The 14157-nt window shown below is 40.7% G+C and overlaps 1 protein-coding gene and 1 non-coding gene across 4 annotated transcripts in view; both read right to left on the minus strand.

Moving 5' to 3' along the window:
• Togaram1 (TOG array regulator of axonemal microtubules 1) overlaps nt 1–14115 on the minus strand; it is a 61092-nt gene extending 46977 nt beyond the window's left edge. For all 3 annotated transcript variants that reach the window (XM_050138810.1, XM_050138809.1, XM_050138807.1), the window contains exon 1: nt 11923–14115. In XM_050138810.1, the coding sequence (XP_049994767.1) occupies nt 11923–13965 (2043 nt within the window). In that variant the 5' untranslated portion in view covers nt 13966–14115. The remainder of the gene's footprint in view (nt 1–11922) is intronic.
• LOC126499637 (U6 spliceosomal RNA) lies at nt 8444–8549 on the minus strand. Its single transcript, XR_007591133.1, has one exon. It is a non-coding gene; the product is annotated as a U6 spliceosomal RNA (small nuclear RNA).
• Nucleotides 14116–14157: the final 42 nt, after the last annotated feature.

The following is a 14157-nucleotide window of genomic DNA, read 5'->3' on the forward strand; positions in this document are numbered from 1 at the left end:
GCACAGGCAATACAACATTTTCTAAAGGGGTACACTTTCATTTATGAAAATAAGACTTGACCTTCATATATAAATTAAAACAATAACAAATAACGCCTTTAATCCCAGCACTTGGGAGGCAAAGGCAGTTGGATCTCTGGAAGTTGGAGGTCAGCCTGGTCTACAAAGTAAGTTCCAGGACAGCCAGAGTTGTTATACAGAGAAACCCTATCTCAAAAAACAAACAAACAACAACAACAAAAAAAAAAACTCAAATATTGACTACATGAAAATCTCTTTAAACAGTGAGATTGCAAAAAAATTTAATTTTTTTTCCTATTCTGCAAATTTTTTATGTGAATATATACAATTTTTATAAAAAGAGTTGGGCAGTGGTTATGCACATCTTTAATACCAGCACTTGGGAGGCAGACACAAGCACCTCTCTTGAGCTCAGCCAGCTTGGTCTACAAAGTGAGTTCTAGGACAGTCAGAGCTGTTACGGAGAAGACCCTTATCTCAATAAATAAACAAACAAACAAACAAATAAATAAATAAATGAATAAATAAATAAAATTGAATAAGAGATATTAAAGAGCTGGGCACTGTTGGTGCACATCTTTAATCCCAGCACTTGGGATGCAGAGGCAGGCAAAGTTCTGTGAGTTCGAGGCCAGTCTGGTCTACAAGAGCTAGTTCCAGGACGCTAAGGACTGTTACACCTGCTTCAGAGTGTCGTACATTCAACAGGATGGCTCATTCCTTATCTGTCTTGCACTTTGCTCTAGAACCTTGCTTTGCTTCTCTTTCAGCTTTGAGGTATTAGCAAGCTTTGTCTTACTGGTTTCATCTATTACTATTCCTTAAATGAGCAAGAGCTGACCTTCGTAGTGTCTGAATGAGGCCCAGCTGGTGGTGGTGTTTGCCGAGGCTTAGGAGGTATGGCCTTGCTGGAAGAAGTATGTTTTAATCTCTCTCTCTCTCTCTCTCTCTCTCTCTCTCTCTCTCTCTCTCTCTCTCTCTCTCTCTCTTTCTCTCTTTCTTTCTTGTTTTTGTTTTTCGAGACAGGGTTTCCCTGTAGCTTTGGAGCCTGTCCTGGAACTAGCTCTTGTAGACCAGGCTGGTCTCGAACTCACAGAGATCCGCCTGCCTCTGCCTCCCGAGTGCTGGAATTAAAGGCGTGTGCCACCAGCACCCGGCTGTTTTAAGATTTCATTCCAGTTTGTGTTCTCTGCTTTATGCTTTAGGGTTAAAGCTTTCTGATCTGGCAGCCTGTCTCCATGTCTCCCCCACCATCATGGATGCCCCTTCTGCAACTGTCAGCCTAAATAAACTGCTGTCGTTGGTCCTGGTGTTTGTCACAGCAACAGAAAAGTAACTAATGCAGTCGCTAGCACTCTGTTACTCTATATGCCTCTCGATAGGGAACCCATCAGCTGGGCTTCAGGGACGGTCTCACTGCACGGCTTCCAGAGCTGCCCGTCTCGTTCTTTTCAGGCTTCCTAGCAGTCTTGAACATAACTAGTATAGGCTTCTCCTTCACCAGAACTTTGGGGCCATTCACAGGTCTAATATGCCTTTAGTCTCTCTTGTTCAATTGTAGAGCTATTCCCATCCTTTCTCCATTTTATTTCAGCAATTTATCAGTATATCCTTTATAGAATTTCTTACATCCATCTTTCACTTGTCAAAATCTTGACATGTGCTAATTCTCATAAACAAAACAAGCAAAATATCGGCTTTACTGAAGCACTCCAATGAGCATCTAATTGATCTTTAAAATTTTTTAAATTAAATTATGATTACAATATTTTAGTCATGGTATCTTATCACATCATTAGTGATTGGCATATTAAAGAGAGCTAAAAGAGCTAAACAAACACTCATCAAATTAATGACACATTTAAAAGCATTTATTTAGCACAAAGGCAGTTTTAATGACAACCAGGATACACAAACACACACATACACACACATCAGGTGTTACATCTATGAATAATCATTAATGGCTTTTAGAAATTTATTTCAACTTTTCCTTTCATGAATGCCTTGAAACTTACAACTTAAACTAATTCTATTACAGATTTGAAGCAAAACTGTATCCATCTATTAAAAAAAATAGGAACTTTTTTTATTAAACTAATGAAGTAATTATGGTTGACTTTAAACTTATAGTGATATTTTATTTGTTTTAATACATAAAGCTTGCCTGAATATCAGAAGGGCAAAGCTTAACCACTAGAGATCAGGCAGTGGTGGCACACACCTTTAATCTCAGGAGGGAGGTAGAGGAGGGTAGCTCTGAGTTCAAGGTCACCCTGGGCAACTCTTGACCAAAGCAGAAACAAATCTAGGCGTTGGTGCCTCACACCTTTAATCCCAGTCCTAGGGAGTCACACACTTCTAATGCACTAGAGGGAATATAAAATGCAGGAAAGAGAGGCTTAGACTGCTGAGCCTGAAGTCACCCGGCCTTGGTAGTGGTGAGGCTTCTCTGGTGGCTTGGCTGCTTTGCTTTTCTGGTTTTCAGGTTGAACCCCAATATCTGACTCTGTTTGTTATTATTTGTGTTACATAAACTTTGTAATTACATTATCTGTGAAAACTGATACAGCGTCAAGGAGGGCTGAGGGTACAGAAAAGAACAGTAGTTTCCTACCATGCGTGTGAGATTCTACATACAATCACAGTACTACAGGCACACAACAACAAAAGAAAAGCATGGAGACACACACATCACACACACAGATGTAAGGAGTCTGACTTATGTGTGTAAGGAATTGAGAAATTCTAACACCATTCAAAACGTGGTTTCAATCTACCAGAGATATTCATTCAAAGCCAAGCAGACTCCTTTTCAATCCACCAGAGATATTCATTCAAAGTCAAATGGCAGCAAACAGGTAGATACTCAGAATTACAACCAACAGGCGGAACTTCTAAGCAGATAGCTGTGAGGTAGACAGAGGAAGAGTAGGGAAAAGAACTGTTAATTAACAAATTGCTAGAGGCTCAATACCAGCAACTGGGACAAGCTAAAACTCAAGGGGCAGGAGTAATTCATAGCAGAGTCCCTGCTCCTCTCTGAGTTTCCCTCCAGGAACTCTATCATGACTTCACACTGCATAGTGAAGGAAAAAGTTTAGTGTTTCTGGCAAGAAAAGAGAAAATATTACCAATTATTTAGCAATACACAGAGCTTTTCCATGCTTAACTAGGCCTGCCCTGAGGAGCAGCTTTTCCTTTTAAGCAAAGCTGATGTGCTGAAGTCCCCAGCACCTGGTGACCCAACAGAAGGAAACTGGTCAGTGACAGTTCCCTCTAGGCAACCTCTGCTACACAACTGGCTGGAAAGCTGAAGGCTTAGGTGAATCTCGGAATCCAGAGCACAGGTATCCCCAAGTTCTCATTAAAGGACTAATGAACACTTCCCCCATACTTTAACAGCACTCACCACTTACTTTTTCTCTAGTACACCACAGTCAACTCGCGACCAAAACTTATAAGGCACACTAAAACAAAAAACAAAAAAAACAAAACAAAAGAATCCTAAACAAACCAAACCTAGTAAGAAAAACATCAGTTAGAAGAACACGAACAAGCATTAGACCAGCATCAAATATGGCAACAAGGCTGGAATAGTTAGGCCATGATTCAAACAGAAAAAAAGGAAACCTATAATTAACATGTAAGAGGTTAGAAAGGAGAAAGCAGACAAAAATGCAAGAACATGTTAATATAAACTGAAATCTGGCAATTGTGAGAAAGCAAAGAAAGTAAGATAAAAAACATTGAAAGAGAAGTGGGAATGCCATCAGTGTGTGCCTTACATGGTCTGGACAACAGCAACTTTAAAATGAAAGCGTTGAAAGGGGAAAAAAGACTAAAAAAGAATATACAGAATATGCAAAACTGTGGGAAACTATAAAAGGAGCAACAAACATATAAAAAAAAAAAGCAAAGTGAGAAAATAATGGCTGAGAATGTCCCTAAATTAATGTCAGAAACCCAATCACAAGTCCACAAAGCTCACAGAACACCAATGCAGATAAATGCCACAGAAACTATGTGTGAGCACATCATTTTCCAGCTATAGAACAGAGAATCAAAGACAAAGAACACTGCAGGAGGAGGAGGCGGAGAGAAAAAACACGTGACTTACACAGACCCGGGTAAAAATCACCTCCGACTCCTTGGAAATCATGGAAGTGAGAAGAAAGAGAGCGAAATAAAATGCCAAGAAACAGGAAGGGAAAACCAACCAAACACCACCAACCTAGAACTCTGAATCTTGGGAAATTACCCACAAAAAGGACAAAAAGACATCCATAGACAGATAGAAATTGAGGCAAGCTCCCAATAAGACCTTGTGTTACAACAAATGTTAAGAGTTCTTCATATAAAAAGAAAATTCAATAGGTTAAGTCCTTGAAATACACATGCAGGTGTGTGCATGTGGACACAGACACACACACACACACAGATGGAGACAGACAGATAGACAGACACAAAGTACACTAGAAAAACAATGAGGTATAATAAAAATTTCCTTTATTCTTTTCTCAAATTTTTATTTTATGTGGGTGGGTGTTTGGTCTGCATGTATATCTTTTCACCATGAATGCATATGTTGTACAGAGAGGTTGAAAGAGGGTATTACAAATATTTGTGAGCCACTATGTGGGTGCTGGGAACTGAACCCAGGTCTTCTAAAAGAGCAGCAAGTGCTCTTAAGCTTTGAATCATATCTTCAGCTCCTATTTTTCTTGTTCTTAGTTGCTCCAAGAACAACTCCAAACAATACTATTAATGTTTCTATTTATCATGTCTGTAAATGTATACTACAAACTCTAAGGCAAAACTACAGTTAGAAGAAAACGAACAAGCATAAAATATAGAGAATAAGTAAGAGAGGAAAGAAAGAAAGAAAGAAAGAAAGAAAGAAAGAAAGAAAGGAAGAAAGAGAAAAAAATTGGAGAGCAATTGATATGCTTTGAAAAAGAAGAAAACAGAATCATAACAATTCCCAATTAAATCTACAAATGACAAAAAATGTTAAGGAAGAAATAAAAAGATAAGCAACAAATAAAACATATGTATATACTAATCCATCACATTAAGTGTTAATGGTATGATCTATACCAACTAAAACACAAGATGGGCTATGGAGAGGGCTCAGCAGTTAAGAGCATTTATGTGCAAGCAGGAGGTCCTGAGTTCAAATCTCCAGAACACACATTAAAAAAAAGTAGAGCATGACTGAATGTATGTTGGTAACCCCAGTGCTTCAGGGACAAAGAGACTCTGAAGATTGCTGGCTATCTTCAGAGACCCTGTCTGAAGGGAATGAGGCAGAGTCATAAAGTACATAACAGATAGCTCCTGCATACATACACAGCATATAGATCATATATATACCATACTCACACAAAAGAAACAATTTAAAAGTTGTCTGAGTAAAATAAAAGCAAAACACAGCACTATTTTCTACAAGAAAGCAACTCTAAATATACTAATGGATACACATTAAGTAAAAGTATAAAGATATATTATGCTACTATGAATGAAAAGAAAGCAGCATGGGACTGGAGAGATGGCTCAGCAGTTGAGGGCACTGACTGGCTGCTCTTCCAGAGGTCAGGGGTTAGATTCCCAGCATCTGGCTGGCAGTTCATACTGTCTAAAACTCCAGGCTCAGAGGATCCAACAACACCCTCTTCTGGCCACCAGGAGCACTGTATGCATGTGTGGTACACATCATACATACTGGCAAAATATTCATACAAATAAAATTTTAAAAAGGAAATCAGACACGACTGTGTTAATTTCAGACAGAGTGAACTTCAGAGCAAAAAAAAAATTGCCATAAAAGGAGTACCATATGATAATATACTTGGGATCAATACTCCAAGAAAATAAAATCATCTAATATCATCTTTAATTACATAGTGTCAAGTTATGTGATGGAAATATGAGCAAAACTGCACAGAGAAATAAATGAATCTAGTATTACAGTTGGAGACTTCATCATACCTGTATCAGAAATATGGACAGATCCTATGGAACAAAGGAGAAAGCACTACTGAACTCAACAACATGAATGAACTGGATATAACTAACAGCTATAGATAATTTCATCAAGCAAAAGATTAGGTATTCTTCTCAAGCTCACAAGGGACATTTGTCAACATAAGACAACACTCTGAGCAAAGGAGACAGCCAGAAGAGAAGGTAAGAACTCCAGCAATGAGGAACAGAGTTCAGATCACCTGCTGGGTCCAGCATCTGCAACCCTAGTGAAAAGCGAGTGGGACAGAAACACAAGGATCACTTGTCTTGCTGAGGAGTCCTTGCGCTCCAGGGTCAATGAGAAAGCCCTATCTCAATACAGAAGGTCGGCATCTATAGAGGGAGTCTCTCAGTGTCAACCCCTGGCCTCCACACACTGGTCACTTGAGGAAAAACACTTCTGTGCACACACACGAACAGAAAGAAAAGACACATATTCTAGGCCATGAAACACACTAAGAAACTGAAAAGAATACGACAATACAGTTTCTGTTCTCAAACTACAAAGGCATTAAGCTAGAAATCAGCAACATAAAGATAATACTTAAAGAAAAGAAAAACCCCCATAATTGGAAATCAAATAATATACTTGTAAATTACACTTCTTAAGTCAAAGAAAAAATATTAAGCGAAATTTAAACAAATTTAAAATTAGATAAAGATGTTTCTGGAATGACAAAATTGTTACCATGATTAAAAATTGAAGTTGTTGGGCCAGCAAGACGGCTCATCAGGTAAAGACTGCAGCCAAACCTGATGACCAGAGTTCAGGCCCCCCAGCCCACATGGCTCAAGGAGAGAACCCACTCCCTCAAGCTGTGCTATGACTTCCCTGCAGGTGTTATGGCACAAATGCTCCCCACTTCCTTCCAAAAAAATATATAAAATATAAACAAGAAAAAGAACAAGTAGCTAAAAGCAGAGGGAAAAAGTAATAAAAATTAGCATAGAAATCAATGAAAACCAGAGGGAGGCTTTTTGAAAAGATCAATAAAACTGATAAGGCTACATATAGAAGACACATATTTCTAACAGCAGAAATTAAAGAAAAGCACACAAATCACATCAATATTAGGAAGAAACAGACCATCTGACCAGGTCTACCTCTAAATTCAATGAATAGTCACCTTTGAGAACAGAAAGCACCATGCTCAGCTATGTTCACTAGTCAACATTTGTAGAAGGAATTATGACAATTCTCTATAATCTTCCTTAGAAGGCAGACATGTAAGGCCCACTCCCTACCTCATTCTAGGAGGCGTAAGGCCCACTTCCTACCTCATTCTAGGAGGCATAAGGCCCACTTCCTACCTCATTCTAGGAGGCTGGCACAGATGCAATTTCATGGCACTGAGAAGAAGGCAAACATGAGGAAATAAGGGATGGAGAGGAGAGCAGGGATGAGCATTCATAGCACAGAGGTTATGTATGTACGGCGATCAAACTATCCCTTATGTGACCACAATGGAGAGTCCCATGCACACAGACTTGCCAAAACCCCATAGAATATACAAGGCAGGAGAGAGGCCTAAAGTAAAGGATGAACGTTTTAGTTCGTCTTACTGTGCTTTCGCTGTCTCTACCACTGTGATGTGCTTACCAACCACGTGCTAGAAGCTGGGAGCAGACTATTTAAGTGTGGGCAGGGAATTCACAAATACCTGCACTTTCCATTGCGGCTATCATCCTAACTCTGCTCTAAAAACAAACAGTAACAATAAAAATACATATGTACACTTTTTAAAGATATACATTTTCAAATGCGTATCTATTTAGTCCATGCCCTCATTTTACATAACTTACAATGGATTTCTACAGGCATTTCTGAATACATATCCACAACATGATTACTATGATAAATTTCAGTTTCACCACAGAAGCTTTCAATGTAAATTAGTCCAAACTAGCATTTCAGAAATGTACTCATTTTCTGATTTCTGTTGTTATGACCAGCACCAGAACCATTTTATGATTAGTATTAGCATTTTGATATAGACGTCCTTTAGCCCTTTTTGGCCTATAAGTCACTAAGTCTTTGACTAAAGACTGCCTGCCTCACCTCCTAAGTGCTAATATTATAAACATGTGCCACCACACCATACCCAGCCAGAAAAGAATCCACTTTTTAACACTTATTTCTCTTTAGCACTTATTTCTTTTTAGTTTATTTATTTTTTTAAAAAACAATCTTTTCTCATTTTACATATCAATCCCAGTCTACTCCATCCCAGCCTCTGGCTGCCTCTACCTCCCTACCCCACCCCACCCCCATCCACTCCTCCCAGAGGGTAAGGTTTCCTACAGGAAGTCAACAAAGTATAGCACATTGCTTTGAGGCAGAACCAAGGCCCTCCCTACTATATCTAAACTGAGCAAGATATCCCTCCAAAGAGAAAAAAATATGGACCACCTCGCAGATTTGCGTGTCATCCTTGCGCAGGGGCCATGCTAATCTTCTCTGTATGTTCCTCTTTTAGTATATGTGCTGCCGAAGCGAGCACTAGAACAGAATCTTAATATACTCACTAAACATCTTAGACATCTTAGACACAGGGTAAGCAGCCCTAAGAACAATTCTTACAGAAAGTTAACTACTACCATAAAACATGGCAGTAATCATATAAACAGACTATATATATCTGAAAACTATTTTCAAAGCAACCTATACATTTCGGAATTGGAGGGCCAGGGAATTTGGCTTAGCAACAAAGTACTGGCCTAGCAAGTACAAGCCCTGAGTTCAATCCTCAGTACAAAAATCAAGCAAACAAAAAAGACGGAACTGCACATATAGCCTAACAGAATGCGTACCTAGTATATTAAGGCCCTAGGTTCAATCCCAGCACCGCGACAAATAACTAACTAAATACAACCCTTTGGAAGAACAGGCGAGAAATGACAACACCTAGAGGTCTGTTCCATCTGCCTCAGTACTGTGTGTGGCAGGAAGTCTAAATGTCAAAATGCATTATAAAGACTGTAAATCCCTGACTTATAATTTTTATTTTATGGTGATGCAAAAGCAATATGCACTCATTAGAAGCAGTACTTTAAATTTTGGTCCTTCCTTGCAATGCTGACCAGTACCAAGTTAGCCCCAGGGTCATAAGCAGAAATACCCTCTTCTCCACAGTTTACCAGGTCTCTAAGCTATGACGTTCAGTAGGCCAGATATTTATAAAATTTTCAAGTTACGAGAAGGCTACTGGGGTATAAATCCATCATAAGGAGCATCAGTATTTGCTCTGCCAAAGAATAAGGTTAAAGTTTTGTTGGTTGTTAGGTTTTTGCTTTTATTTCATTTTTGTAGTGCTGGAAAAGAAACCAGGAGCCATGTCAGGCAAACACTGTGTCACTGAGCTACATCTCCAACTCTTTCAAGAGTCTTAATAAAACTATGTGACAATTCAAAGTACATAAATAACTATGGACCTAGACAACGCCTCTAATGCCAGAATTCAGGAAGTGGATCTTTGTGAGTTCAAGGCCAGCCTCGTTTACATAATAAGTTCTAGGACAGTCAGAACAACAGAGTGAGACCCTCTCTTTGGAGGAAAAAACAACAAAAAACAAAAAATAACACCAACCAAACCAAACCAAACCAAAAAAACAACAAAAAGAACCACAAAGAAATCTTGAGCTTCATTTACAATTATGTTGGAAGTTAGGCTCTTGGTTACAAAAGAAGGAAGACCAAATACGGAATAACAGAAAACGGCAAAGAACCCTCAAGGCCCAATTCAATTGGGATTACTCAGGAGCTTGTTTTAAAGAAGATACTTCTTGGTTTTCCCCACTGAAGGACTGATCTGCAATAGCAAGAATTAGTACTGAGTGAAACCATATGCAGAATTTGGTTTTGAAATATTACTCTACCATATTGCCAATATTAGGATCCTACAGGAAAAAAAAAACCAGCAGATCCCAGTGTGAAACTAGAAAAATACCAGGAAAACCTTGGTACTTAAGAAAATACTCAAATACTAGTCATGCCCAAAGATCATTGGTCAAACATGGGTATTTTAGCGTCAAACACCTTAACCTGATGACCAACACAAAATGAACTAAATGGTATTTTGGACAGGTTTTATCCCATAGTACTTTGTCTGGGCTTTTTTTTTTTTTTTTTAAACCTTACAGATCTTTTGCTTATATGTTATGGTTTTTGATATGTGTTCGAGTGTTTCTTGTGCTTTCTCTTTGGCTTTTTTTTTTTTCCTGTTTGTTTATTTTGTCCTATTTTGGATTGTTATTTTTTAGCTTCTTGTTTATTTCCTACTGGGAGAAAAACTATATCTGGGTAGATAGGGAGCTGGGAGGAGTTGGGGAGGAGAAACCTTGATCAGAATATATTGCATGAAAAAGATTTTCAATAAAAAATTGAATTGCAAATAAATTTTAAAAAACTTAATTTGGGGTTGGAAAGAAGGTTCAGCAGTTCAGGGCTCTTGCTGCTTTTACAAAGGACAGAGTTCTGTCCCCAGCACTTACACTGCCAGCCAATGAATCTTTTACCTTCTCTAGCTCCACCAAATCTGATACCCTCNGAGAGAGAGAGAGAGAGAGAGAGAGAGAGAGAGAAATCTTTTAAAAAAAAACAAACTCAATTTTAAAAAGCAAAAATTAAAGATAGATTAAAATAATTACACATAAAGAATTTTAGGCAACAAATATAGAAGAAATGCTTTCTGTCTTTAATTACACTCTTTGTAGCCCTCAATGCAATAACTAATAGAAGTAAAAATACTTACTGGATGTCAAAAACAACGAGTAAAACATTGTTGAGGTATTTGTAGGGTCTCAATGTAACATCTATAGTAACAGGGAAAATATACCTTTCTATTGGATCTTGTTGTCAGTTTAGATCAAATGACAAAATGATGTGTTCCTCAAGGTGGGGCAATCCCACTGTGTGGTATCCATTACTTAGATAATATATTTGCTAAGAATTTTTATCTTCAGTCTAATCATACAGAAACAATCAGATAAATTTACAATGTGAGATATTGCACAAAACAATTGCCCCAGCCTTTCGGAAGAAAAGGGGCCAGTCATGGAAAAACATACAAATCCCACAAACAAGCAGGGACATAACACTAGATAAAAAGACAATAGTCACAACATCCACGACTGGATCTTGATGATAAAAGCAAAATAAAAAATATACAACACAGTTTGGGAACAGATGAAGAAATTTAAATAAAAGCTATATACTATTCAATTACTATTAATATTCTGGAACACAGCAATACAGTTATAAAATAACTTAGGGGATGTATGTCAAAATATTAAGGAATGAAAATCAAAATTTGTGCTATTTACTATCAAACGGTTCATAAAATATGGAGCAAATATTGCAAGATGTTAACAGGCAAATAAAGATGAGGAACATGAGTAGTCACTTACCCTGAATTTACATGTAGATTTGTAAATTTTAAAATAAAACCTTTTCAGGGACAGGAACCTGAGTTCAAAGGTCAGAACCCAGGAGACTTTTTTGATTTGCTCTAGTGAGATTATTCTCCTTGCGCAGGCATTCCACAGCACTCTGTATTTCTAGTCTAGCACTTAGCGGACAGGTGAACTGCCAGTTTGCAACCTTCTCCAGAAACCACTTGGCACTGGAATTAGTTCATCATCCAGTATGTACTAGGTATTTGATGTCTGTTTATGACTGAGTGACATGATGAAGATAAGCCAAAATTGAAACCATTTATTGTCCCTATCATATTCATCCTCAAATTTAATCAAGAAGGAACCCTATCAAATGGACTTACATAACTCATACCACTATAATGGATGTCCGTGTCAGCACTTAATTCAAAATTTTCATTGTAAATTCTTTCATTTTCAACTCAAGAAAATTAAGCATACCTGCTCTGTATCTTTAGTGTCCTTTGAATTGGAGGTCTGGTTTTCTCCAGGCTGCTCGTTTTCCCATGGTAATTTATTTTTCCCTTTCCCAGCACTTAAGACCCTTCGGGTACAGATCGTTGGGCTGTAGGATCCATACAGCTGCATGCTTTCCCTCGTGTGGTCACCACAGTAACAGTGTGCACTCTGAGTTCTGTTTCCAGACATAAGCCAGTCTGTATCTGCGCCACGTGCCAAATGGCTGGACCTACCCTGGGCAGAAGCTGGCATGAGGATGGCATACTCCACAAATCCCTGCTCTGTTAGCCGTGGCAGAGTCTTTCTGGCCAATCTGGCCTGCACGGCGTTCATCACTCCATCTCCGTTATCTTGCAAGTCAACAGTATCTACAGCTTTAAAAAGGACATTGGTTTTCCCTGAGCCCATTGATGACGCCAAAACAGCAAAGGCTTCTAGAGCTGCCTGGCGTACCCTGCGTTTGCTATCGACGAGAGCTGGAGCAAGATCAAAAGACAGTTTTGGTAAGTCAAAATCCTCACTGGGATAGGTCAGGAGGGAACAGATGCAAATGTTCACTACTTCCTCTCTGACCCTGGAATGTTTATGTTTAAGATTTTCCAGGAGCAAACAGAGCACCTGCTGAGGGCCTACTTCTTTCATTAGCTTTAGAAAGATCTTCATGTATTCCTGCTTGATCACCAACTTGTTGTCGGCCAGCACTTTCACAGAAGCTGCTATAACTGGTCCCAAGAACTGTTGGACCTGCTCCCCCAGGCGAATAACCAGCAAATGCAGAACTTGAAGTGTGCCATGGACCACTTTGAAATTGGAATCGTCTAACAAATTATACAATAAGCTAATGAAACCAACAAGACTAGAATGAGGGGTAGAACTTGGGTTAAATTTCCCCAGCAGCTGTTTTAGTTCTTCAACAGCCTGAGTCCTGTTCTTATAGTCTTCCTGATCCAGCAATCTCGCGTGCAGCTCCTGAGGAATAATCCCGAATTTCAGATTGCTACTGGAAAAAGTCGCTATACAAGGGGCAGGATCTTCAGAAAACCCAGAGGCTTCAAGCTCCAAATAATAAGGAACCTGACTTCCAAACTGGGACTCCAGGCGGCGATTGTAGTGCCTCCGCAGAGCAGAGGGCAGACGAGAGATGTAGGATTGAAACCTCTCTGGACCAAGCCGTTCCCCAATTTGTTGAAGTGTGGAGAATGCTGTCTCAGATTCTTCTTCCATCTCTTGATCGCCAAGCTTTCGGGCCAGAGATATTATTACTTCAGTGAGATCCAAGCCCAGCAATAAATCCTCAGGAGTAAGCAAGACAGGGAGCAACAGCGCGGTGGATGCTCTAAGCCGGGCATCTGGACTCTCCAGGCCTTGTATAAGCGTTCTAAGTACTTGGCCAGAACTGCGCCTCAGACATATATGCAGGATCTGTAGCGCATCCTTCCGTAGGGCTGGATTATCTTCTCGTAACGAGACAACTAGTTGGGGCAAAAGCGCTAAACTAAAGGCCTCTTCCAGCTGACCTGCCTCCCCCTGGCCCCGAAGAACGTCCGAGAGGAGCTGCAAGCAGAGCCTCTTCTCATCACTCCCGCCTTCTACCAGCACTCGGCCGAGCGCCCGATACAAGGCTTCCTTGCGGCGGGGAAAGCCGAGCCGGCCGCCCCGCCGCGGCAAGGCAGCCTGCAAAGCCTGGAACGCCTCGGAGGGATCCGGGGCGGTGCGCAGGAGTTGAAGGAGCCGCGTCTCCTCTTCATCTCCTCCCGACAGCCCACTCCCGGGCCCCGACCAGCTACTGGACACGGCCTCCGCCGGCAAGAGCAGGGTCGAGGTCAGAGGCGACGGCGTCGAGGGGCAGGAGCCGTGATCCCCGGCAGCCCCGCGGCAGTAGTAGTTTTTCTCGCCTCTCATTGTGCCCCCAGCTCGACGCCCATCAGCCCCTGGAGCGGAAGGACGACTGCGGCTCGGGGGGCGATAGGAACCCACGGCTGCAAGGGGCGGCGGCAGGAGCAGCTCGGAAGGCGCGGCCGCCATGGAGGGTCGTCGGGTAGCGACGGCTGGAGGGAACCATCGCCGTCTCGGGAGAGCTGGATGAAGCCCAGCCTTCCAGCTCCTCTCCGAGGCCCGAGGTGCAGAGATGGCGAGGAACGGCTCCGGTCAGCTGCCAGGCCGCTCGGGCCCTCCACTCCCAGAGCCAGCCTCCGGCAATATGGCCCCCGCCTGTGC

The sequence above is a fragment of the Alexandromys fortis genome, unplaced genomic scaffold (assembly GCF_014885135.2).
Source record: "Alexandromys fortis isolate MF-2015 unplaced genomic scaffold, M_Fortis_MF-2015_v1.1 scaffold_35, whole genome shotgun sequence".
NCBI lineage: Eukaryota > Metazoa > Chordata > Mammalia > Rodentia > Cricetidae > Alexandromys > Alexandromys fortis.